The following is a 24,452-nucleotide window of genomic DNA, read 5'->3' on the forward strand; positions in this document are numbered from 1 at the left end:
GGTGGTTGCAAAACAATGGTTGGTGTCAGTTTTTTTCTGCCTGGAGTATCAAAGCCATGCCTGTTTTCCTGAATTCCACTCTCCCAATACGCAAAGTATTTTTAAAAATACCATTTATGAACAGTAGTAACAGATAATGAACAGTATTGCTGTCTAACTAATGACATTTATGTAAGATATATAATACTCTGATATATAATTTCCTTTACAGATGGAATGAACTCTCCCATAACTCATGCAACAAATCCAGTTCATCCATTAATCTCTCCTGATGCTGATTTTATATGTTTGTGCCATTTAGATCACTTAGTTTATTATCACTAACTGCTTAAATTATGTGACAAGCTCCAGATGTTCACCACTAAGCTTGTAATCAGATAGTATCAGGGTTTATTATTGTTATTATACACTAATCTTGCATTTAAGTGACTATTATGTCAAGTGGAAATTGTGTCAAAATCTTTCTATGTGTCCTTACAATTGCCCACCAGTGGTGCTTTGCTGTAGACAACTCCGTCATCAGCAGTCAGTCTGATAGTGATGCTGATCCTACTGGATATTGTGTTCAAAATGTTAGGAGTCATATTTTGATTCTTTGGGACAAGCCATAAGTTACTTTAATCATTTGCCATCCAATATAACTTATGGGGTTCTGTTAGTTAAAGTTTCATCAAGCCAGCCACATATCTTTGAATATACTCTGCACACTCATATTTTAGTTAGCAGTTGACAATACAATATGATGCCAGACAACTTTTGGAAATCTAGGAAGATGAAATCAAATTGTTCACCTTCATCTGCTGTTTGCAATATATCAAATTTGAATGCTGATGCTGATTCTTTGAGAGATCGTTTCCTCCAAGAATGCTATAAATTTCTACTTAGTTTTGGGGTAGAATCTTCAACAGGCTTGTGTCACGCAGTTGATCTGTAATCCTGGCCATCCATTCTCTGGACTATTCACTACGTAAGGGCTTCTAAATAAATATGAGTGAAGCTGTTGGCACATCGGCCATGCATTCGAGGGTTGAGTGTGCTTAGTTTCTGATGTTGTAGCATGGAAAAAGTATGTTGGAGGGTCTTTCTGAATGTACAGAGCAATATCTATCATGTCAGATATTCTAAACATCTGTTTGAATGTAGACCATTGAAATGGAAGATGGCTGCCTATGTCATATACCAACCATCTCTCTTCAGTGCAGAGTTGTCATAATGGCTTGCATTTGAAGCCCATACATGTACATGCCATTTCTTAGGACCAGCAAACTGAGGACCTTTTGAAGACATATTGTTAATTGTGTGCTTTTATGCAATAAAATGAAGGGAAACCCTGTATTCTTGGTTAAAGAACTATTGTAGCTTGCATATTGTAATTGTATGCTATTTGAAGATGACATCACATTGAGGAGCCATCAAAAATGCATTGTTCTTAGTAAAGTTAGTTATAACTAAATGTCAATTAATAACATTCATAACATATCTATGATTAAAGCTTTCAGAAGAAGGTAAGGGCAAAGTATGAGAGTGAAACAGAAATGATTTCTGTAGTGCAATGATTAGCATCATAGAATAATAAGACACCAGGTGTTTTGCTAGATCACATCTCAGTTGATCCATTTTTTTTACTGACCTTTGTATTTTCTAGTAGGTTCTAATACTTTCCTATTAGTTTAATAAAAGTATATTCTATAATATCCAGTGTTCTGTAAATATGAATATGCTCTTTCTGAGAGCACTTGTTTGAATGGCTTAATCAAGACAGCTTGTACTACTTGCTAAGATATTTTGAACTTCCTTGCTTTAGGTTTCATGTTTTAAATGTTGTAAATATTCTGCTACTGATCAGGAACAGTGGTCAAATAAGGGTTTTCTAAAAATGGAGATCGATTAAATAACTTTTATGCTATGTGGAACACTGTTGTAAATTTGTATCTACCTATTTGTAATAGAACTTTTGTAAGCCAGAGTCCTTACTGACTGGATGTGGTACTTTCGTTCTTGCCTTACAGCATGTTCATGGGTATTGTTGTTTTTATTCATGTTCACTACAGACAAAACAACATGACTAGCATATGGCCAATGGAGGAAATGAGCATTTTAATAGAGCTGGCATAGGAATTTTACAACCCATCCATTTTGTAAACAGTGTGATTTGCGAGTCAGATACAGCCATCGCCTGTCACTGGAGCATGCTGTGATTGCATGTACCACATTGAGACATATGTACTCTATGCAAAACTCACATTGTTTCTTTGCATTTAGCATCACTCTTTATCTTGCCATGCTCAATGTTGACAAGAAGCATGGCCCATGTGCTGACGGCTTTAGGAAATAAATTAATGTTGGGGTGTATTCAGTGTAAATTACAACTGAAATTCCTTACAGGCCTTATGGCTTTTTCGCTTTTAGTCCCCAACCCCAACAATACAATAAGTGCTTATATCAACACCTCTCACTTATGAGTCAGTGCAGTGGTCAAACAAAGTTATAGTGGAATCTTCATGTATAAATACCTTTTTAGATATGTAATTTAATATTTCTGCTTTCTGTCTGCCACCTCTAGTCCAATAACTGAGTCATGTGAGATGGAATGGAAACTTTGGGTCCATTCAATGACTTTACATAAGACCAGAACATCCTAACATTTCCTTTCAGCAACGTCTTATTTTAGAAATAATTGTAGACTTCACACAAAACCCTTCTTACAGATGGGTGCATTATTAATAACTTCTGTCAGTTTCACTGCAGCCTCTTTTATTTATAAGTACTGGTCTTTGTTTTCACAATATTCACCAAATGATGCCAGTAAACAAAGGGGTGTCTTTGTGGTCTCTTATTACTTTAGTTGGCATGTGTTTACCTACACCATAGTTTGTATCAGCTTCTAATTTTAAGCTTAATTGTTCTGCATTTCTCAGACCTGAACTAGATCTTTGCAGTTTGTCCTTCAAATTCTGAAGATGGCAGGGGTCAAATACAGGGAGGGAAAGGCTATTTACAATTTGTACAGAAACCAGATGGCAGTTATAAGAGGCGAGGGGGATGAAAGGGAAGCAGTGGTTGGGAAGGGAGTGAGACAGGGTTGTAGCCTATCCCCGATGTTACTCAATCTGTATATTGAGCAAGCAGTAAAGGAAACAAAAGAAAAATTTGGAGTAGGAATTATAATCCATGGAGAAGAAATAAAAACTTTGCGGTTTGCCAATAACATTGTAATTCTGTCAGAGACAGCACAGGACCTGGAAGAGCAGTTGAACAGAATGGAAAGTTCTTGAGAGGATATAAGATAAACATCAACAAAAGCAAAACGAGGATAATGGAATGTTGTTGTTGTTGTGGTCTTCAGTCCTGAGACTGGTTTGATGCAGCTCTCCATGCTACTCTATCCTGTGCAAGCTTCTTCATCTCCCAGTATCTACTGCAACCTACATCCTTCTGAATCTGCTTAGTGTATTCATCTCTTGGTCTCCCTCTACGATTTTTACCCTCCACACTGCCCTCCAATGCTAAATTTGTGATCCCTTGATGCCTCAAAACATGTCCTACCAACCGATCCCTTCTTCTAGTCAAGTTGTGCCACAAACTCCTCTTCTCCCCAGTCCTATTCAATACCTCCTCATTAGTTATATGATCTACCCATCTAATCTTGAGCATTCTTCTGTAGCACCACATTTCGAAAGCTTCTATTCTCTTCTTGTCCAAACTAGTTATCGTCCATGTTTCACTTCCATACATGGCTACACTCCATACAAATACTTTCAGAAACGACTTCCTGACACTTAAATCTATACTCGATGTTAACAAATTCCTCTTCTTGAGAAACGCTTTCCTTGCCATTGCCAGTCTACATTTTATATCCTCTCTACTTCGAACATCATCGGTTATTTTACTCCCTAAATAGCAAAACTCCTTTACTACTTTAAGTTTCTCATTTCCTAATCTAATTCCCTCAGCATCACCCGACTTAATTTGACTACATTCCATTATCCTCGTTTTGCTTTTGTTGATGTTCATCTTATATCCTCCTTTCAAGACACTGTCCATTCCGTTCAACTGCTCTTCCAAGTCCTTTGCTGTCTCTGACAGAATTACAATGTCATCGGCGAACCTCAAAGTTTTTACTTCTTCTCCATGAATTTTAATACCTACTCCGAATTTTTCTTTTGTTTCCTTTACTGCTTGCTCAATATACAGATTGAATAACATCGGGGAGAGGCTACAGCCCTGTCTTACTCCTTTCCCAACCACTGCTTCCCTTTCATGCCCCTCGACTCTTATCACTGCCATCTGGTTTCTGTACAAACTGTAAATAGCCTTTCGCTCCCTGTATTTTACCCCTGCCATCTTCAGAATTTGAAAGAGAGTATTCCAGTTAACATTGTCAAAAGCTTTCTCTAAGTCTACAAATGCTAGAAACGTAGGTTTGCCTTTTCTTAATCTTTCTTCTAAGATAAGTCGTAAGGTCAGTATTGCCTCACGTGTTCCAACATTTCTACAGAATCCGAACTGATCTTCCCCGAGGTCGGCTTCTACCAGTTTTTCCATTCGTCTGTAAAGAATTCGCGTTAGTATTTTGCAGCTGTGACTTATTAAACTGATAGTTCGGTAATTTTCACATCTGTCAACACCTGCTTTCTTTGGGATTGAAATTATTATATTCTTTTTAAAGTCTGAGGGTATTTCGCCTGTCTCATACATCGTGCTCACCAGATGGTAGAGTTTTGTCATGACTGGCTCTCCCGAGGCCATCAGTAGTTCAAATGGAATGTTGTCTACTCCCGGGGCCTTGTTTCGACTCAGGTCTTTCAGTGCTCTGTCAAACTCTTCACGCAGTATCTTATCTCCCATTTCGTCTTCATCTACATCCTCTTCCATTTCCATAATATTGTCCTCAAGTACATCGCCCTTGTACAAACCCTCTATATACTCCTTCCACCTTTCTGCCTTCCCTTCTTTGCTTAGAACTGGGTTGCCATCTGAGCTCTTGATATTCATACAAGTGGTTCTCTTCTCTCCAAAGGTCTCTTTAATTTTCCTGTAGGCAGTATCTATCTTACCCCTAGTGAGACAAGCCTCTACATCCTTACATTTGTCCTCTAGCCATCCCTGCTTAGCCATTTTGCACTTCCTGTCGATCTCATTTTTGAGACGTTTGTATTCCTTTTTGCCTGCTTCATTTACTGCATTTTTATATTTTCTCCTTTCATCGATTAAATTCAATATTTCTTCTGTTACCCAAGGATTTCTATTAGCCCTCGTCTTTTTACCTACTTGATCCTCTGCTGCCTTCACTACTTCATCCCTCAGAGCTACCCATTCTTCTTCTACTGTATTTCTTTCCCCCATTCCTGTCAATTGTTCCCTTATGCTCTCCCTGAAACTCTCTACAACCTCTGGTTCTTTCAGTTTATCCAGGTCCCATCTCCTTAAATTCCCACCTTTTTGCAGTTTCTTCAGTTTCAATCTGCAGTTCATAACCAATAGATTGTGGTCAGAATCCACATCTGCCCCAGGAAATGTCTTACAATTTAAAACCTGGTTCCTAAATCTCTGTCTTACCATTATATAATCTATCTGATTCCTTTTAGTATCTCCAGGATTCTTCCAGGTATACAACCTTCTTTTATGATTCTTGAACCAAGTGTTGGCTATGATTAAGTTATGCTCTGTGCAAAATTCTACAAGGCAGCTTCCTCTTTCATTCCTTCCCCCCAATCCATATTCACCTACTATGTTTCCTTCTCTCCCTTTTCCTACTGACGAATTCCAGTCACCCATAACTATTAAATTTTCGTCTCCCTTCACTACCTGAATAATTTCTTTTATCTCGTCATACATTTCATCTATTTCTTCATCATCTGCAGAGGTAGTTGGCATATAAACTTGTACTACTGTAGTAGGCATGGACTTTGTGTCTATCTTGGCCACAATAATGCATTCACTATGCTGTTTGTAGTAGCTAACCCGCACTCCTATTTTTTTATTCATTATTAAACCTACTCCTGCATTACCCCTATTTGATTTTGTATTTATAACCCTGTAATCACCTGACCAAAAGTCTTGTTCCTCCTGCCACCGAACTTCACTAATTCCCACTATATCTAACTTTAACCTATCCATTTCCCTTTTTAAATTTTCTAACCTACCTGCCCGATTAAGGGATCTGACATTCCACGCTCCGATCCGTAGAACGCCAGTTTTCTTTCTCCTGATAACGACGTCCTCCTGAGTAGTCCCCGCCCGGAGATCCGAATGGGGGACTATTTTACCTCCGGAATATTTTACCCAAGAGGACGCCATCATCATTTAATCATACAGTAGAGCTGCATGTCCTCGGGAAAAATTACGGCCGTAGTTTCCCCTTGCTTTCAGCCGTTCGCAGTACCAGCACAGCAAGGCCGTTTTGGTTAATGTTACAAGGCCAGATCAGTCAATCATCCAGACTGTTGCCCCTGCAACTACTGAAAAGGCTGCTGCCCCTCTTCAGGAACCACATGTTTGTCTGGTCTCTCAACAGATACCCCTCCGTTGTGGTTGCACCTACGGTACGGCCATCTGTATCGCTGAGGCACGCAAGCCTCCCCACCAGCGGCAAGGTCCATGGTTCATGGTTCATGGAATGTAGTCTAATTAAATCAGGTGATGCTGAGGGAATTAGATTAGGAAATGAGACACTTAAAGTAGTAAAGGAGTTTTGCTATTTGGGAAGCAAATAACTGATGATGGTTGAAATAGAGAGGATATAAAATGTAGACTGGCAATGGCAAGGAAAGCATTTCTGAAGAAGAGAAATTTGATAACATCGAGTATAGATTTAAGTGTCAGGTAGTCTGTGATGAAGCAAGCTGGGATAGTTTTACTTTTCCTCTTGTTTTGCCATCTGCCTCCTTAAATTTGCTTAAATTTGTTTTTTTTTTTTTTTTCACTTTTAACTTATTACCATTAACATACATATGTATGATCCACATTTTCATAAATGAGAAAGGTTGGATCTCAGTTTTAAAGAATATAACACCAGATCTAGTTTTGTGGTTAGTTTTATGCATGTAATTGATTTTCTAATTTATTATGACTATGCCTAGATAGTATTTTTTGTTATAGGGTGAAATCAGTAATTGTTTTGTAACATAAATTCTATTGTTGACTTATAAACAAATATAAATTCTTTACTAAATATAAACATTTGGAGGAATGACTAATAGTATTTTTAAAGGATCTATTTGGCTCTATTTGAAAACATGTTAGCAAAGCCAGCCCGTAATTAATTCCAAAGAAATTAACAGTTTTGTCAAAAGTATTGTTTGTGTAACGATATTTGTTAATTTCATGATTTAAAAAAATAATTCGACCTGACTCATGTAGTAGAGGAAACTGTTAAAAAGAACCAATTTTTCAGTGTATTCAATTAATTGAAGGAGTTAAGTTTTAATTGTAATTTCTGTAAATTTAACTCCAAACAATTATTTTTGTGAGGATATGTAAGGGCCCAATTTTTGGTCACAAGACAGTCAGTCTATGGCTGAGTTTCACACAAGAAACTTGTGTTGGTTAGAATGACAACAATGCCTCAACTTAACCATACAATAAGTGTAACAAAAATAGGCCATGTGTTAAAACAGTGACAGTGTCTGTTAAATTTATTTGAAAGATTGTGTACTGTGTGGTTAGGTTGTTACTGCTAGTAGGTGTTCAACAGTAAACTATTGTAGCAGTATGTGGATTTTTCCTGCAAACTATTAAGGAGGCTTATTGAAAGTTAAACAATAGTCCACTGGCCATATAACTGTGTAATAATTGGGGATTGTGAAACAGTGAAAGTAAAGAACTGTGAAACACAACTGTGCACTTGTCGACTACATCATTTAAAGTAATCAGTGTTGAATTTCACACCCCATTTTTCAGCCAGTATCACAATTCAGTACATAGACACCAAGGACAATCAATGATAAAATAAAGCAGCCAAATGTCACAAGTCTTTTTTGAAAGTATTTGTATGGAGTGTGGCCATGTATGGAAGTGAAAAATGGACAATAAATACTTTAGACAAGAAGAGAATAGAGGCTTTCAATATGTGGTGCTACTGATAATGCTGAATATAGATGGACAGACCACGTAACTAATGAGGAGGTACTAAATAGAATTGGGGAGAAGAGGAATTTGTGGCACAACTTGCCTAGAAGAAGGGATAGGTTGGTAGACGTGTTCTGAGGCATCCAGTTTAGCATTGGAGGGCAGCATGGAGGGTAAAAATCATAGAGGGATACCAAAAGATGAATACACAAGCAGATTGAGAAGGATGTAGGTTGCAGTAGGTACTTCAAGATGAAGAAGCTAGCACAGGATAGGGTAGTAATCCAGTCTCTGGACTGAGGATCGCATCACAACACAAACACGTTTAGGATATTAATAAACATCTTGATCTCCTCTTAAGTCTAAGAACTACAAACTCCATTTTTGTCAAGAAAATGAGGGAGGATAACATACTTAGCTTTGGGCTTAGTGGAAAAGTAAAAGTCAAAACTGTGTAATTAATATCTCGAGTTTCATAGTTGCAGTTTTTCGGGAATTTACATAAAGGATTTTTTTTTAAGTGCAGTAAACTTAGACACATTCTAGTTTCAATCATCTCCTTTGTTTCTTGGTTCTTCTTGTTCCACATATATATTCTAACATCATAAACTGCAACATAAGCACCAGCAATGTGCAACAATACAACATCTCCTTTTCTTTCCTCTAACACACCTGACAACTAACTACCTCCTATTTTATGTGATAAACGTTTCGTGCTTTTCTAAAACTGACAGAATTTTTACATTCTGACTTCTTTACGCAGATTACTAATAGTTGTTGAAACAGCTGTTGGTTACTTTAATGTAATACTCTTACTTTTTCAAAATGATTATATTTTATAATTTGCCCTTGTCTTCTCAATTTTTCAAGGAACTTGATCTAGGTGGTTGTTGTTGATACTCTTAAAGATGAAGCTACAATTTGGAGTGGACATTTCTCTTAGTATGACATTTAAAGTTTTGCTTTTTTTTCCAGCATTACAAAAATCCAAACATGGTATTGGTAGTAGTATTTCTATGAATTAAATGTTTTTTGGAATTCTGATTCAAGGTGCAATTTGTGTATTCAACACTTAAATGTTATCCCAGTCCAACAGTTTTGACATAATCTAAAATACATTGTGCTTTACTCCATGTTCTAAGTTTTTCAATGAGATATAATGTATCAAAAGGCAATAACTTTTTAAATATGCTCAAGTTTGAAGTTAAATAATTTGTCAGATTATGCATTCTTAAGTAGTTTGGTTGATTTTTTTTACTTTTTTAAAATTTATTATTATTTTTTTAATACAAGATGTGCTCATTGTCAAAATGAATTAGATATTAGCCACAATTAGACTGCATCTCAAGCTATCACCTTTAGATGTGTAACTGTTTGCAAACATGGTTTTAATTACTGTACCTCAGTCTCGTTTCTTTCATTTTTCAATTCATGAGAATATATATTGAACAGTATAAAATTTTATGTGTCATAGATAGTATTCTGAGGTGTATTTCTTCATTTCTGGGTTTTATTTGCTGACATTTGAGTGTGCAGAATTGAATTGTAGTATCTGATGAAAGGCAAACAGTGTTGGTATTCAATACAAAGTCTAAACTGTTATAACATTCACACAGCCAATGTGTCTGAATCTTGTGGCCTTTAGTTATCAGCTGGTGCCCACTAACGTCAATTACTGTTCATATTATTTTGCAGTTGGATTCATTTTGGAGCTTACTAGATGTAATGTTTCTGCTTGTCACTGTAAATATTCCCCCAACAAAGGGAGTCTAATCTATCTTCCTATATACATATTTTGAAAATTTCCCTATTTTGTACTTTGTATTTCAGCCAGCTGTCAATTTTTGGAACAATTTCTAGGAGAGACTTGAGTTCTGGGACTTCAGTGCGAGCACTGTGGCAGTTAATAACTGAGATTTTAATGCAGGAACTTTAAGCTCTAGACACTGCAATGTTGCTGTCACCTACTGCTGATGCCTTTGGATTTAAAGAACTGTTGAATGAACAATTAAACACATGTAGAATATGATGTCTCACAATTTACTATAGTCAGCAGCTGCAATCCATCTAATTATGGACTATTCCATTATCAAAGAGACATAGGTTGTCTAATAATGTGTGATGATAAGAAGCGGTGTGACATTGGATTGCAAGCAAAATTCACACCTCTCTCACATTGATTGACTTACTTGATCTGCACAGCCGATCTTCTTCTCTGAATTGGCAGCTCTGTCGATCTGCAAAACCTTCTTCTCCAAAGAATAATGCAATATTCAAATGTTTATAAGTCAGCTGATTCGTCTCACATTAGACTCAATGAAATATATCTGCAATAACATAGTTTTTACAACCACATAATTTATGAACAGGTCTTGCTCCTAGCAAGCCCAACACATGAAGTATAATTAACAATTTTTCAACTGTTCTTCCTTTATCTCGTTACAATAGTCAACAATATAAAACACCATAAGATACATAAACACTCCTTGTTCTTCCAATATGGCTTCTGTGGTGCGAGTGACAAACACTTTTTGATGCTGTTCGACCATCGTGTCTACCTTGTGCTCGTGACTGCTTTCCAGCCTGCACACACAAACATGTGTTGTGCAGTATGTACATTCTCTCACACTTATTTTCTTAAAATATCATATGTTCGAGATGGTAGAAGGTCGAGTGGTTCTAGAATTTACGCGGAAATTCTCGAAGCAGTACAGCTGTGCAAATACAGTGTGAAGTACTTAAAAAATTTAAAGAATTAATTGTAATCTGGCATTATCACTCATGTTTTTCACAGCACTGAACTGTGTATAAGTGTGCATTAAACTAACATTAAGGCCATTTTATACTTTATAACGTACTTTTTCTTTCAGGAAATAGCTATTTCCATGATGCTACTATTGAATATGCTGTTATTAAATGTCTCTTAAATACTGTTTCTTGTATTTAAAACTCAAGGGGAGAGTGTGTCTTATTTCAGTTGAATGTATGGATGCTGATGTACAAAAGAAGATACACGCTGATATTGACACTTCTGATGATAAAACCAATATGTTGCTCAAGCACATTCTACAGAAAATTGCAGATGAGTCTCAATTTTTGATTGAAGAATGCCTGAATAAATTACTATTTCTACACAGAAAAGATGGGAAGACATTAGTAAAGCTTGATAATGTGTTCAGTGTAAGTATGATTGTTAAATTCTGACATATACAAGATAAATTATAAGCTACAATAAATTATGTTCTGCACTTGGCACATACATGTGACCATATCCAAACATTATTTTATTCTCATATGTGCAGAATTCTCCTGTAATCAATGCACTACTTCCTTTATGGTAATTTATACACTTTTCATGCCTGCAGATTTTCTGAGCAACTTGTTTTATTCATAGTTACAGTTCATATCATACGTAATGCAATATTTGACAGAAAGAGAAATTATTCAGTTAACTACTTAAAAATCTTTACAGTTTTTTCGATAAAGAAACAGTCACAGGTGCAAGATTCACTTTTTATTTGATTGATGACTAGTTTCAGGTTTCCTGAACCCATTTTCAAGTAATCCAGACAGACAAAATGATACTTTCTGAAATAATGTATAAAAATGTGCCAAGATTATGCATATACATACATATTTTTGTAGCAAAGTCAAGTTTGACCATGGACAATGACAGAGTAAACATCTAACTCTGTCGCTGTTCATTGTTAAAATAGACTGTGTCATGCGTATGTATAATCTTGAGATGGTTTTTATGCTATTCTGGAAAATACTGTTTTTTCTGTTTGGATGATCTGAAAACACATTCAGGTAACCAGAAACTAGTCATCAATTAAATAAAAAGTGCCTCTTGCAACTTTTGGTGCTTCTATATCAGACTGGTTAACACAAGTTGCTGTATCCAATTAGTCCAGCATGATGGAATTCCATAAATTGTAGTTTGGTAATGTAGACACTTTTTCCTTGTATGTTGGACACTTTTCTGCAAATGGCATGTGCTGCTTTCATCTATTAAAATTCAGGCCATCTCATGGTGACAAATCCTTAGTTAGTTAGTTAGTTAATCATATGTTCCATGTATCATACTTTGGATTTTGTGCCAAATGTTGAACAAATACATTAGTTTATAAATCATTTTATTTATTTTATTCATTTTTTTCCTGTGTATGATAATTTATTCACATACACAATCCTACTGTAAAACAAAGAGTCAGTTTAGAACTTCTCATCTGATGGTCAAGATAATTATGTGAGGTATGATAGTAGCTATATTGTGGGTAAATGTGAGTTTTCTATTTGTTCAACTTACTAATTAACTTGCATTGCAGTTTTGATTGCATTAAATGAATACTTTCAGAAGTATCCGCTTCATAATGGAGAAGATTATTGAACAAAATTACATATCTGTATTTGTTAACATTCTGTGTTAGTGTTTGAATACTTTCAGTTTTAAGTAAAGTATTCACAAACTGAAAACAGAAAAATATTCTACCTTAACACTTACTATGGTTTTGTAGCTTTCTGTAATTTGCAGTGTAACTGTTACTCTTTTATAGTTTTTTATCTACAGCCATAGGGAAATTAAAATAGAATACTTATTTACATCAACAATTATGTCTCAAATGTAAACTGTTGTGGTTTATATTACTTTACTCTTTATAAAAGATTTTGTCCATGTTTGTATATGCAATATGTTTACACTTACTTCTACATGGTTCTATGTTGTCTTCATTGTGAAACAGCATTTTAACTTGCACTGACCCATTCTTTGCAAGATATAAAACAGGATGGTGAAAAGTTGTTGAACAGTTAAATACAGTTGCATGTGTTCATGGGGTAGTTATGAAACTCGTTTTGGCCATAGGCTTTGAGGTGTGTGTGTGTTTTTTGACTGAGTGATTATGTGTCATGTTGGGCTCGGGTCATCTGAAAATTATTTGGGGATAGAGAACAGAATTACATTGAAGAGAGCTGTGTATTTGTTTATTATTTCTTCTACCATAGCTTCCTGTATTTGGAAGTTTTCTTCAATTGTTAGTTTCTGTAGGAAGCTGTTGCTTAATTGGAGAATTTTTTGGCCACTGGTTGATGTCTGTTGGTCTGTGGTGCAGTGGCCCAGTGTAATGTTAAGTTCTCTCTATACAGCTTAAGTGTTTTCGTGGACTTACTTGTTGAAGAATGCTTGTTCTGCTTTCTTGCAGCACCGCGCGAATGCTACGGTTGCAGGTTCGAATCCTGCCTCGGGCATGGATGTGTGTGATGTCCTTAGGTTAGTTAGGTTTAAGTAGTTCTAAGTTCTAGGGGACTGATGACCTCAGATGTTAGGTCCCATAGTGCTCAGAGCCATTTGAACCATTTTTCTTGCAGCGCTGATGTCTTCTGCTAGCACCTTATGCTTCTCTGAAGATTTCACTGCTAGGAAGGGGAAATTTTCACTCTCTCGCTCTCTCTCTTCTTATTTAAAAAGTACTCTACTCTTAGGATATCATTCAATACACCAGAACATATTTATTTTCACTTTGTACAAAAAAACAACTAAACTTTATGATGTAAGCCCACACATTACCGGGCACCCAAGATCAGTTAATTACACATTTTTGAACACAATTAATACATAAGCTTTTATCTTTGCTGACTATCCATGTCCAGTCCACGTACTCTCAACAGCAGTTCAACGTCTACTAAACAGTCACTATTTCGAGTCTCTCCATTTTTGTTTTAACAATACAATGCTACATTACTCTTTGCAGCCGGCCACGGAGCTTTCGGGCTGTATTTGCTTATTCTTGGCAGGTTGCGCTGAACACTTGCCAGTGCCGATGAATTATCTCCCTTCCAGTTTTGCCTGCACGAACAATAAATAGGTGCAGCATACTATGCTCATCCCTATGCCTTGCTTTAAAATAACGCTTGTTCGAAATGGCTGGAACACAAGAGTCTCCAGACTTTCGTAAAATTCTGGGGTCGCTACATATCCCTCCCCTTAGCTCGAACACTTGTTATTTTGCACACAATGTATATTTTAATAAATTTTTCTTAACACTTATCTTGTTATTTTGTACTACATAAAAACATTAGGTACAAAAACTCTCTTCCATCTCTGGTATTTCATTAAGCTGTTGGTAATATCTTTCATAGACATAGTAGTATGATAACCTAATAGTACAACAAGTTTTAGCTATTACCAATAGTATTATCTACTTTTGCTTCCAGGATTGAGCCAAAATAAATCGCTCCCCTTAGCCAGTTTCAAATTTCAGGTGTTATTCTGAGTATAGTGTTTACTTTTTTTAAAGAAGCTGTTGCAATGATAACCACCAGTTTTCCGGGTCTGAAAAAAATTAATTGTACTGGGGGTTTTCTCTTTTTTCTATCTCCTTGTGCAGGAATTGTCTTTTCTATTCAAAAAATTTTAGAATTCAAATTTACCAGGAGAAACTTTCCACTACAATCTCAGGTCACTATAGCACCCTTTCCCTTTGGGTTCCAATCTATGTAAGGGTTGGTACTATGAACACATCATCTTCCTCGTCCTTGGGTAGGTACGCCCCTTCCATTTATACTAAACCATGGTTCAGGTCAATCCCCTTTTTGGTGCCCCTGCCCACACAGTATAGGTCAGCCTCCTCTGGGTCTGCCTACCTGCCTCTCTTTCTCTCATTTCATCTATATCGGATGTGCCCTCCCTATTTTCTCTAACAATGATTCATAGTCTTGCCTCTTTCATACTCCTCTGCACACTATTTTATTTAAAATTTCTTGGTAAAATATCTATCTACCTCTCCTTTCCTCCCCTCGAGTCCTTCAGCCTACCTGCTTAAATTCTTCACTTGTTCATTGCTTACAGCTCACTTTTATAGCCTTAATAACTAAATACGTTTCATCCATGGTTGTAACTTTATTTCTTTTCTTCGGGCTATTCGGTCTGCACAATCCTATTATTCATCAAAAACTTATTTGACTCGATACCTCTGGCTTAATATCTATTTCTTTTTATCTTCCTTCATATTACTTTGTACTACTATAGCTATGAACACAGGTGGATATACACTTCGTCCCCCCTTGTTCCTTTAGCTTAAGCTTACTATACCATTTCACTTGAGATGTGCAACCGTCATTACTTAGCACATGTGCTCCAGTCCTTCCTGAGCACTACTTCCCCCCTTATCTGTGATGGTTGTTACATCTCCCTGTGTATTACTTGTCTGCGTCTTTGTATTTAATTGTTTGAGTGTGGAAGTGTGATCGTCCGTCCTGATTCTTCGGCCCACTAAGGTTCTTAGTTGAAGATTTATAGAAATCACGAAAAAGAGAAGGACTGCAGCGATAGAAGTATATGACTGTGGACAGAGGGAAAGATAGATTGGTACTCTTAAGAGAAGTAAGAAAGGAAATAAAAGAATTGGTTGCTAAGATCGAAGAAAGAAAGAAGACAGCCCCAAAGTCAGGAAACCCTTCCCACCCCCCTTCCCTAGGATCATCACTTCACTGGTACTTAAGTGAGAAGTCAGAGGAGGTATGATGTTTGGCATCTCCTGCAGAATGGACATTCTCACCGTCACCTTTGAAGTCCCCAAAGAAAAGATCTTAGCAACTCCTATGAAACGGCAAATGATGAAGAACCAGTCACACTTGTTTGCAAGGGTTGTATGAAGGGCTTGGTGTGTAGGTCGTGTCTGTGCCTATGCTACCCACCCCTTTCAAAATTAGATATAAATCACACCGCACTTTACAAAAAATATAAAACATTCTATAAAAATAGAAATTATATACACTATAATCAAATAGTTATTCAGTTAGTCACTTCATTCTATATTTCATACACATGTTCAGTTTATGTCATCTAGGTATCATTCTTCCTAAACAGCACCATCATATTATATCTCCTGTTAGAATATTACCCTGTTAGTATTATCTCATGCTCAGAGGTTACTGTTTATTGTGACTCCTTAAATTAGTCATAATCGTGTAGTCATAATTGGTCTCTTTTAATACTAAAGTGATAGGATAGCTTAAGGGCTATAAATAGATTATAGGATGGTCAAAGATTTGAAGGGAGTTTGGTGTAGGAAACTAATGTGGAAGTAACACCGAACCCAACTCGGGAACTGGATGACATCACTCTGCCCGTTGACTCAGAATGTCAACGTCCCTGGGGGTTTTGTACATATCATTTTATATCCTTAACATTATACATTCCCTTTTCCTCTCCTGTCACAGGATCTACTAAATATAGGATTTTTTGTTGTACTATTGATTGAATACGATAAGGTCCTACGTATTTCATAAAAAAATTGTATGTTTCTTTTTTCAGTGCTGTATTTTGAAGGTGTTGTTTTACTAATACTAAGTCATCTACATGGTATTCTGGGTCAGTTGCGGTTGCATTGTATTTATCTACCTTTTGTTGGGTGCTCCTATGGAAGTTTCTACCAACTCTTTCCTGAATTGCTTGGTGATCAGTAGCTTTTTGCTCCTTTCTCTGAAAATCTTCTCAGGATGTGAAGTTTTCAATATTTACTGTGCCCCATTCTGAAGCTTCATGCTCCAAATAACCTACCACAAACTCTATTTTCTTAGCATCCTCCCAACATTTAGGTATGGCTTGGTTAAACCGTTTTAAGAAATAGGTGGGGTGAACCTCCCTGTCTGATTTGAATTTAGGAAACTGTCTCAATAAGCCTGAATTTTATCCCCATTGCAAATCAGTTATCATGTCCTTATTTAATATAATATTTTGGGAAACTGTGCCTTTCTCTAGTTTCTCCTGCACAAGCTTGAATTCTTTCCTCAAAGTTTCTAAGTCTTTCTTCGTATTATCTAAATCGGAAGTTACTATAGGCGAAGAGATATCAACACCTAGTTTCTCTTCAACTTTTCGTCCTATTAATTCTTCTACTTGTTGTTCTAAGCCATTCAAATTTATAAGTTCTGCAGTCATTAACTTTTTTTTTAAGTTCTGTTCTACAGTTTCCACCCGTGATTTGACCCCTGAAATTTGCACCTGTACTAGGGGGAGCAACTTATCTTGTTTCTGGACATTGGTTTTTAGCGTAGTTAATTCTTGTTCAACCACATCAGATGTGACATTACATACATTTTTCAAAGAGTCATATTTTTCCAAATTACTACATTTACAGTCTATATCATATTCTAATTTTTGAACTAACCCTTTTAGATGAGCTTCATTACTTTGTTCTAAATCCTTAAATAAAATATTTGTCTGTCCACTCAGGGTAACAGACAATTTTTTTCCATTCTTGCATCTGATTACTTAGGATATTAAGTTGAGTCTCTAGTTTTGTGTTTTGCAAATCTAACTTAGAGTTTAATTCTGTCTTCAGTTCGTCCTGTTTTGTGTTCTGTGTTGTGATTCAGACTGTGCTTTGATAAACCTCATTAATTCGCCTAAATCTGGCCCCTGTTTTTCAATTCCCATAGCCCCAACAGACTCTACAGGTTGATGTTCTTTTTCCATTGTGTTTTGTTTTGCCTCTAATCTAGTTATCATTAAAAGTACACTCACTTATTTCCACAACCCCCCACACTTCACAAACTATCAAAGGTCAGTAGTAGCTCACCCAGTGGCGGTGGAAGGCGGCGTCAGCATCGATGTATGGTGGCATCGGCTTTTGTGGACGACTGCATCGGCGTTGGTGTGATGCGACATTGGAGTTGGTGTACGGTGGCATCGGCGTTGGTGGATGGCGGCGTCAGCGTTTGTAGACGGTGGCTTCGGCGATTTGAAACTAACTGCAGCGTTGTGCGATTTTCTTGATTCCTTTAATCATTTCACCATTTACAACACAATATTTCTGGATAAGCATTGTGGAATTGCTCTTCAGCCTCACTGTTTTTTTTTTTTAATATTTTCCTTTCTTTCTCAGGTCCTTTCTTTACGGTCGCCACGTTCTTGCGGTGGCCCGGTGTAATGTTAAGCTCTCTCTATACAGCTTAAGCATTTTCGTGGACTTACTTGTTGAAGAATGCTGGTTCTGCTTTCTTGCAGCACTGATCTCTTCTGCTAGCACCAGATGCTTCTCCAAAGGTTTCACTGCTAAGAAGGGAAATTTTCTCTCACTCTCTCTCTTCTTATTTAAAAAATACGCTACTCTTGGAATATCATTCAATGCACCAGAACATATTTATTTCCACTTTGTACAAAAAAACAACTAAACTTTGTGACGTAAGACCACACATTACCGGCAGAATCAGTTAATTACACATTTTTGAACATAATTAATAAATAAGCTTTTATTGTGGCAGACTATCCATGTCCAGCCCACGTACTCTCAACAGCAGTTCAACATCTACTAAACAGTCACTATTTCAAGTCTCTCCATTTGTTTTTTAACAATACAATGCTACATTACACTTTGCAGCCAGCCACAGAGCTTCCAGGCTGTATTTGCTTATTCTTGGCAGGTCGCACTGAACACTTGCCAGCGCCAACGAATTATCTTCCTTCCAGTTTTGCCTGCACAAACAATAAATGGGTGCAGTATCCCATGCTCATCCTTATGCCCTGTTCAAAACAGCTGGAACACAAGAATCTCCAGACTTTCGTAAAATTCTGGGGCTACTACAGTGGCCCATATCAATAAGGCATTCTGCAGATGTAAAATGACAGCTGTTACTCATCTGTGTTCTGGATCCCTAATGTTATCTGTCCAATGTAAACTGTCTTAACATGTGAACTGGTAAATATCAGGTGTATTGAGTTCATCTGTGTTAGTATTAATTGTTCATAGTTTTCCCTGAATTGAGTTACCTGTTCTGTAGGCTATTTTCTGTCCTTATTTTGTATCTTGCCTATCCTATAAGCTGCTTTGTTGTGAGAGTGTACCATTTGTTTATTGTTTTCCCCCCAGGGGGCTCATGGTCCTTTTGTGAGTTTGTGCATGGCGCACACAGGGCCCCAAGCTATTGCAGCTCATTCTTCATTCCCTAACTGCTTTTCCTTCTCCCTGCCCCTTCCCTCCCTATCCTCACTCCTTCTCCATTGCCACTTCCTACCCCTCTCTCTGTGTTCTGCTTTATGTCAACCTGGCTATTCCCCTGGTTTCCTGCATTGGTTGCAGTTTAGTTTTTTTTACTGGTTCTTTCACCCTTTTGATGTTTTGGTCCCCACTTGAGGTTTGACCTCCATCTCAAAATTTCCTATTTTTAGTGTGTGCCTTATGGGGAAGAACTCCGTCCCTAGCATCTATGGTGTGAATTCCTCTCCCCTCTCCCTTCCCCTCTCCCTTCCCCTCTCCCTTGCCCACTGTAGCCCCCTTCCACCCTGCTAGGTCACCAGCACATGTAGCCAGTCCCTGTGGTGGGGCTGTTATGTACCCATATGGCTGAGCCCCCTGACAACAAAGGGATAACACTACTGATACCTGAGCTGTTCCCTCTCTGTGTATGCCAAAGAGTGGTTGCTTATCTTCTTGGAGCATTGGAACTCCTGGCAATGGCCGCCATACCAGACGGCCCTTACTGTGGCTGGGTGGTGCCCATGGGGAGAGCCCCTGGTTGGAGTGGGTGGTATCAGGGTGGATGCTGGCCTTTCTCACTGGGCCGTCTCTTCAAATGGTGAAGGATCCTTAAATGCTGCCTCGTATGACCCGGCAGCCTCCCTTCCCTGGTTACGCCATGGGAGTGGGGCCAGGCTCACCGTCTTGGGCTGAAACCTTTTCCCCATTACCTCATCTGCACTAGGATGGATGGGGACATATTCACCACCACAAAGCCATTGTTGTTCGTGGAAAATATCGAGTACAAATTTGGTGAAGTGGAGTCTATTAGTAAGATGCGATCAGGCTCCCTGTTGATCAAAGGTTCTTCTGCCACCCAATCCACAGCTCTGTGCCTGTGATTGTCTTGGCAATGTCCCGGTGTCTATCACTCCTCACCAATCTCTGGATATGGTCCAGGGAGTCATTTTTCATAAGGATCTCTACCTGCAAACTGATGAGGAACTCCGGGTTAATATGGAGCAGCATGGTGTTCATTTTGTTCGACGTGTGCAGAAGGGTCACATAGACAACCACACCGATACTGGCGACTTCATCCTGGCTTTCGAGTGGGATACCCTCCCAGAGAAGGTCAAGGTTATGTGCTACAGATGTGATGTTCAGCTGTACATCCCTCCGCCTATGTTGTGCTTTCAGTGCTTGCGTTTTGGGCATATGTCTTCCCACTGTACTGTGGACCCTTTGTATGGTAACTGTGGCCACCCCATCCATGAGGGAACCCCTGTGTTCCACTGCCTGTGTGTGTTAATTGTGCTGACCGCCACTTCCCTCGCTCACCAGATTGCCTGGCTTACAAGAGAGTAAAGAAGATACAAGAATATAAGTCCCTAGATTGCCTTTCTTACACTGAGGCTCGCCAAAAGTCTGAGAGACTACAGCTGGTGTAACTATCTTCAACTTTTGCCTGTGTCACTTCCTTTCTTCCTCCTCCTCCTCGTCTCCTCCTCCTACTCACTTGTCCTTACCCCAGCCCTACCCCACTCTCCCCTCCTCTTCCCTTGCTGGACTCACGACCTCGAGTCAGAGAGTCGTCCTCCCCACCCCACCACATCCGAAGAAGTGCCCCCCCTTCTTCAGCATCTGTCGGTGATTGAGCTCCCTCCCAGGAACCCTCTCTCTGGTGTCTCTCAGGCCAGAAGATCGTTACCACCACTCAGCCATGAGGTGCACCATCTGTGGGCCCCAAGGTTGCCTGCTCTCTTTTGGTTCCTGACCTTGCAGACACCTGTACTCCCCCTGTGTCCTGTCCTCCTACACCTCAGAAAGAGAAGAAGAAGAAACACAAATCCCAAGAGAAGGCATCCTCATTGCCCCCGGAGGTGCCAACTCCCCTCTCGCAACCTGAGTCTGACATCTTATTTATGGATGTCACCCCATCCTTGTCGGCGACAACTGCTGACCAAGTGACCTGACCTTCTCCTCAGTTCCTTCACACCTACCTCGGACTCACACTGCATGATCATCCAGTGGACCTGCAATGGCTACTATCATCACCTACCAGAAATGCAACATCTTGTCTCCTCTTGTTCTGCATTCTGTCTTGTTCTCCAAGAAATGCATTTCTGTGATAACCACTCTCCCATTTTATGTGATTATCGGGCATTCTGTTGGAACTGTGCTGACCCTGGGATAGCATCTGGTGTGGTCTGCACTTTGGTTTGCTCCGATGTCCTTAGTGACTGGATCCCCCTATGTACCATCTTGGAAGTGATGGCAGCTAGAGTGCAAATGGCTCTGGCAATCACCATTTGCAATGTCTATCTCCCTGCAGGCAGGCCACTTGCATATGTTACACTATCTACCTTAATCAGCAACTCCCGCCCCTTTTCTCCTCAGGGATTTCAATGCCCACCATCCACTGTGGGGGAGTGTTACATCAATGGCTGCGGGTATCCTAATTGACCAACTTATCATGGACTTCGATTTGTGTCTCCTCAATGATAGTTCCCCTACCCACTTCAGGGCCACTCATGGCACCTTCTCTGCTATCCATCTCGCAATCTCTTCCCCTGCCCTCATGGCTTCCCTACATTGGTCATCCCAAGTTGATCTTTGTGTCAGAGGCCACTTCCCAGTGACACTATCGTTCCCCTGCTGCCACATGGCAGGCAGGCCCCCACGTTGGTCCTTCTGCAGTGCCAATTTGTTTTTATACATGTCTGCTGTCCACTTTGACACCTCCCTCTCGAATTCCATTGATGTAGTCATGCAAGGCATCTCTGCTGCTCTTCTTCATGCTGCTGGCACTACTGTACCCCTATCCACTGGGCCCCCTCGTCATCGCCCAGTACCGTGGTGGACTAAGGACGTCACAGTCGCTGTCCAGGGCCACCAATGGGCGCTGCAGTGATTTAAGTAACACCAACCTCCTTACTTTTAAGCGTCTTCATGCTAAGGCTTGTTACATTATTAAGCAGAATAAAAAGGAATGCTGGGAGCGCTATGTTTCCTCCCTGGAGACATATGCCTCTTTATTGCAGGTTTGGTCGAAGGCCCATAGTGTTTTGGGCCACCAGCAACAGTCAACTGTCCAGGGTCTGCACATTCAAGGAGCTCTGTGCACTGATCCATTGGTCCTCGCAGAACACCTTGCGACACACTTTGTGATTGCATCGTCATCCACTTCCTATCCTCCTGCCTTTCTCCAGCAGAAACACAGAGTTGAACAGACTCCCCTCCATTTCATCCTGCACCATGTTGAGCCCTACAATGCTCCTTTCACTGAATGAGAATTGGTGCAGTCTCATAGCTCTTCATGAGATCCAGCCACAGGGCCAGACTCCATTCACAATCAGATGATTCAACACTTGGATGTTCCCCAGCAGCAACAGCTCTTCAGGGTCTTCAATTATATCTGGCTCACAGGTGCTTTTCTGTCACAATGACAAGACAGCATAGTTATCCCCATCCTTAAGCCCGGGAAAATCCCAGTGTCTCTCAACAGCTACTGCCCCATTAGCTTTATGAATGTGCTTTGTAAACTGGTTGAAAGGATGGTCAGCTCCAGATTATGTTGGGTTCTCGAATCTTGGGGCCTTTTGTCACCATATCAATGTGGCTCCTGGGCAGGTCGATCTCCAACTGACCATTTACTCCAATCGGAATCAGCCATCCAACAGGTTTTTACTCACCGCCAGCACCTTGTTGCCATGTTCTTTGACCTATATAAGGTGTATGACGTGGCTTTGCGCCATCACATTTTAGCTGTCCTCCATGACTGGGGCTTTCGTGGTCCCCTTCTGATTTTTATCCACAAGTTTTTATCTTACTGGCTCTTCCGGGTTTGAGTTGGCACTTCACTCAGCACCCCTCAGACTCAGGAGAATGGTGTCCCACAGGGTTCTGTGCTAAGTATCATGCTCTTCCTTATTTCCATAAATGGGCTTGTGACCTCTGTTGGGTCTCTGGTTATCCCGGCATTGTAGGTTAACAATTTTTGCATCTGGTGCAGCTCCCACTCAATAGCATCTGCTGAGCGCCGGCTCCAAGGCCTCTACATGGGCCACAGCCCATGGCTTCCAGTTTTCCTCCTCCAGAACCCGGGTTATGCATTTTTGTCATCGACCTACAGTACACCCTGATCCAGAACTTTATTTAGGCAAGCAACTCCTTGATGTGACACAGTCCCCTTTCTTGGGCCTTATTTTTGATAACAAGCTGACATGACTGCCCCACATTCATCACCTAAAGACTACATGCATGTCGAATCTTAATGCTCTCTGCCTCCTGGCCAACACATCTTGAGGTGTAGACCGTTCCACTCTTCCTTATCTTTACTGTGCTCTGGTTTTGTCCAGACATGATTATGGTAGTCAGGTTTATGGCTCAGCAACTCATTCCACTTCGAAACTCCTTGACCCTGTCCATCACTGTGGGGTGCGTCTGGATATTGGTGCCTTTTGCACTAGTCCTGTTGATGGTCTCCTCAGAGAAGCAGGGATTCCCCCTCTACACATCTGACAGAGCCAACTCATTGTTTCTTATGCAGTCACCATTCGCCAATTCCCTGACCATCCTGTATACCCTGTAGTGTTCACCAATGAGGGATGTCTCCCACCTAAAACCCACCTGTGGGTGGGATTGTCAATTGGCCTGCTTCTCACTACGCTCTGCTGGGATCTCCATCTGCACTCACTGGTCTGTGACGTACGTATTTCCACCTGTACACACCTCCCCCCCCCCCCCCCCCCCTCTTTAGATGGTGCCTAGACCACGGATTAGGACCAATCTCTTCCAGGGTCCTAAGGTCTCTGTTGCTCCTATGGTTTACCGGGGCATCTTGTATGTGCCATTCTTGCAGAGTTCGAGGGTGCCACCATCTTTTACACTGATCGTTCTAAAACTACTGATAAGGTGGGATACGCTCAGGTCTCCTATCCTCTTCAAGCACCATTTGTTGCCAGGATCATGTAGTGTATTTGTGGCAGAGCTTCTAGCCATTTACAGGGACCTCCTTTTTGTTTCTCAGGCCTCCCTACATAGTGTTTTAATTTGTTCCGACTCAATGAGCAGCCTTCAGGCTATCGATCGATGCTACTCTCGTCACACCTTGGTTTCTGCCATCCATGACCTTCTCTCTGCCCTTGAGCGTGCCACCGTTTCAGTCATCTTTCTCTGGGTCCCGAGTCATGTGGGAATCCCAGGGAATGAATTGGCTGACCATTTGGCTAGAGAAGTAGATACTTACCCCCATTTTCCTTTCACGATTCTAGCTGCAGATATGCATATCTGCGTCAAATCTCTCTTTGCCCAACAGTGGGATGCCATCTGGAACACCACTGCTCATAGTAATAAACTCCGCACAATCAAGGAGTCTACTGCAGTTAGGGGCATTTCTTTCTGCCCCTCTCAGGAGAAGTCCGC

At 39.8% G+C, this 24,452-nt stretch overlaps 1 protein-coding gene across 1 annotated transcript in view; it reads left to right on the forward strand.

The window, feature by feature from the left end:
- Positions 1-24,452, forward strand: part of LOC126153794 (dynein regulatory complex protein 1) — a 385,975-nt gene that overhangs the window by 244,281 nt on the left and 117,242 nt on the right. The window contains exon 9 of the mRNA XM_049916094.1: positions 11,048-11,250. Within this exon, the coding sequence (XP_049772051.1) occupies positions 11,048-11,250 (203 nt within the window). The remainder of the gene's footprint in view (positions 1-11,047; positions 11,251-24,452) is intronic.

The sequence above is a fragment of the Schistocerca cancellata genome, chromosome 2 (genome assembly GCF_023864275.1).
Source record: "Schistocerca cancellata isolate TAMUIC-IGC-003103 chromosome 2, iqSchCanc2.1, whole genome shotgun sequence".
NCBI lineage: Eukaryota > Metazoa > Arthropoda > Insecta > Orthoptera > Acrididae > Schistocerca > Schistocerca cancellata.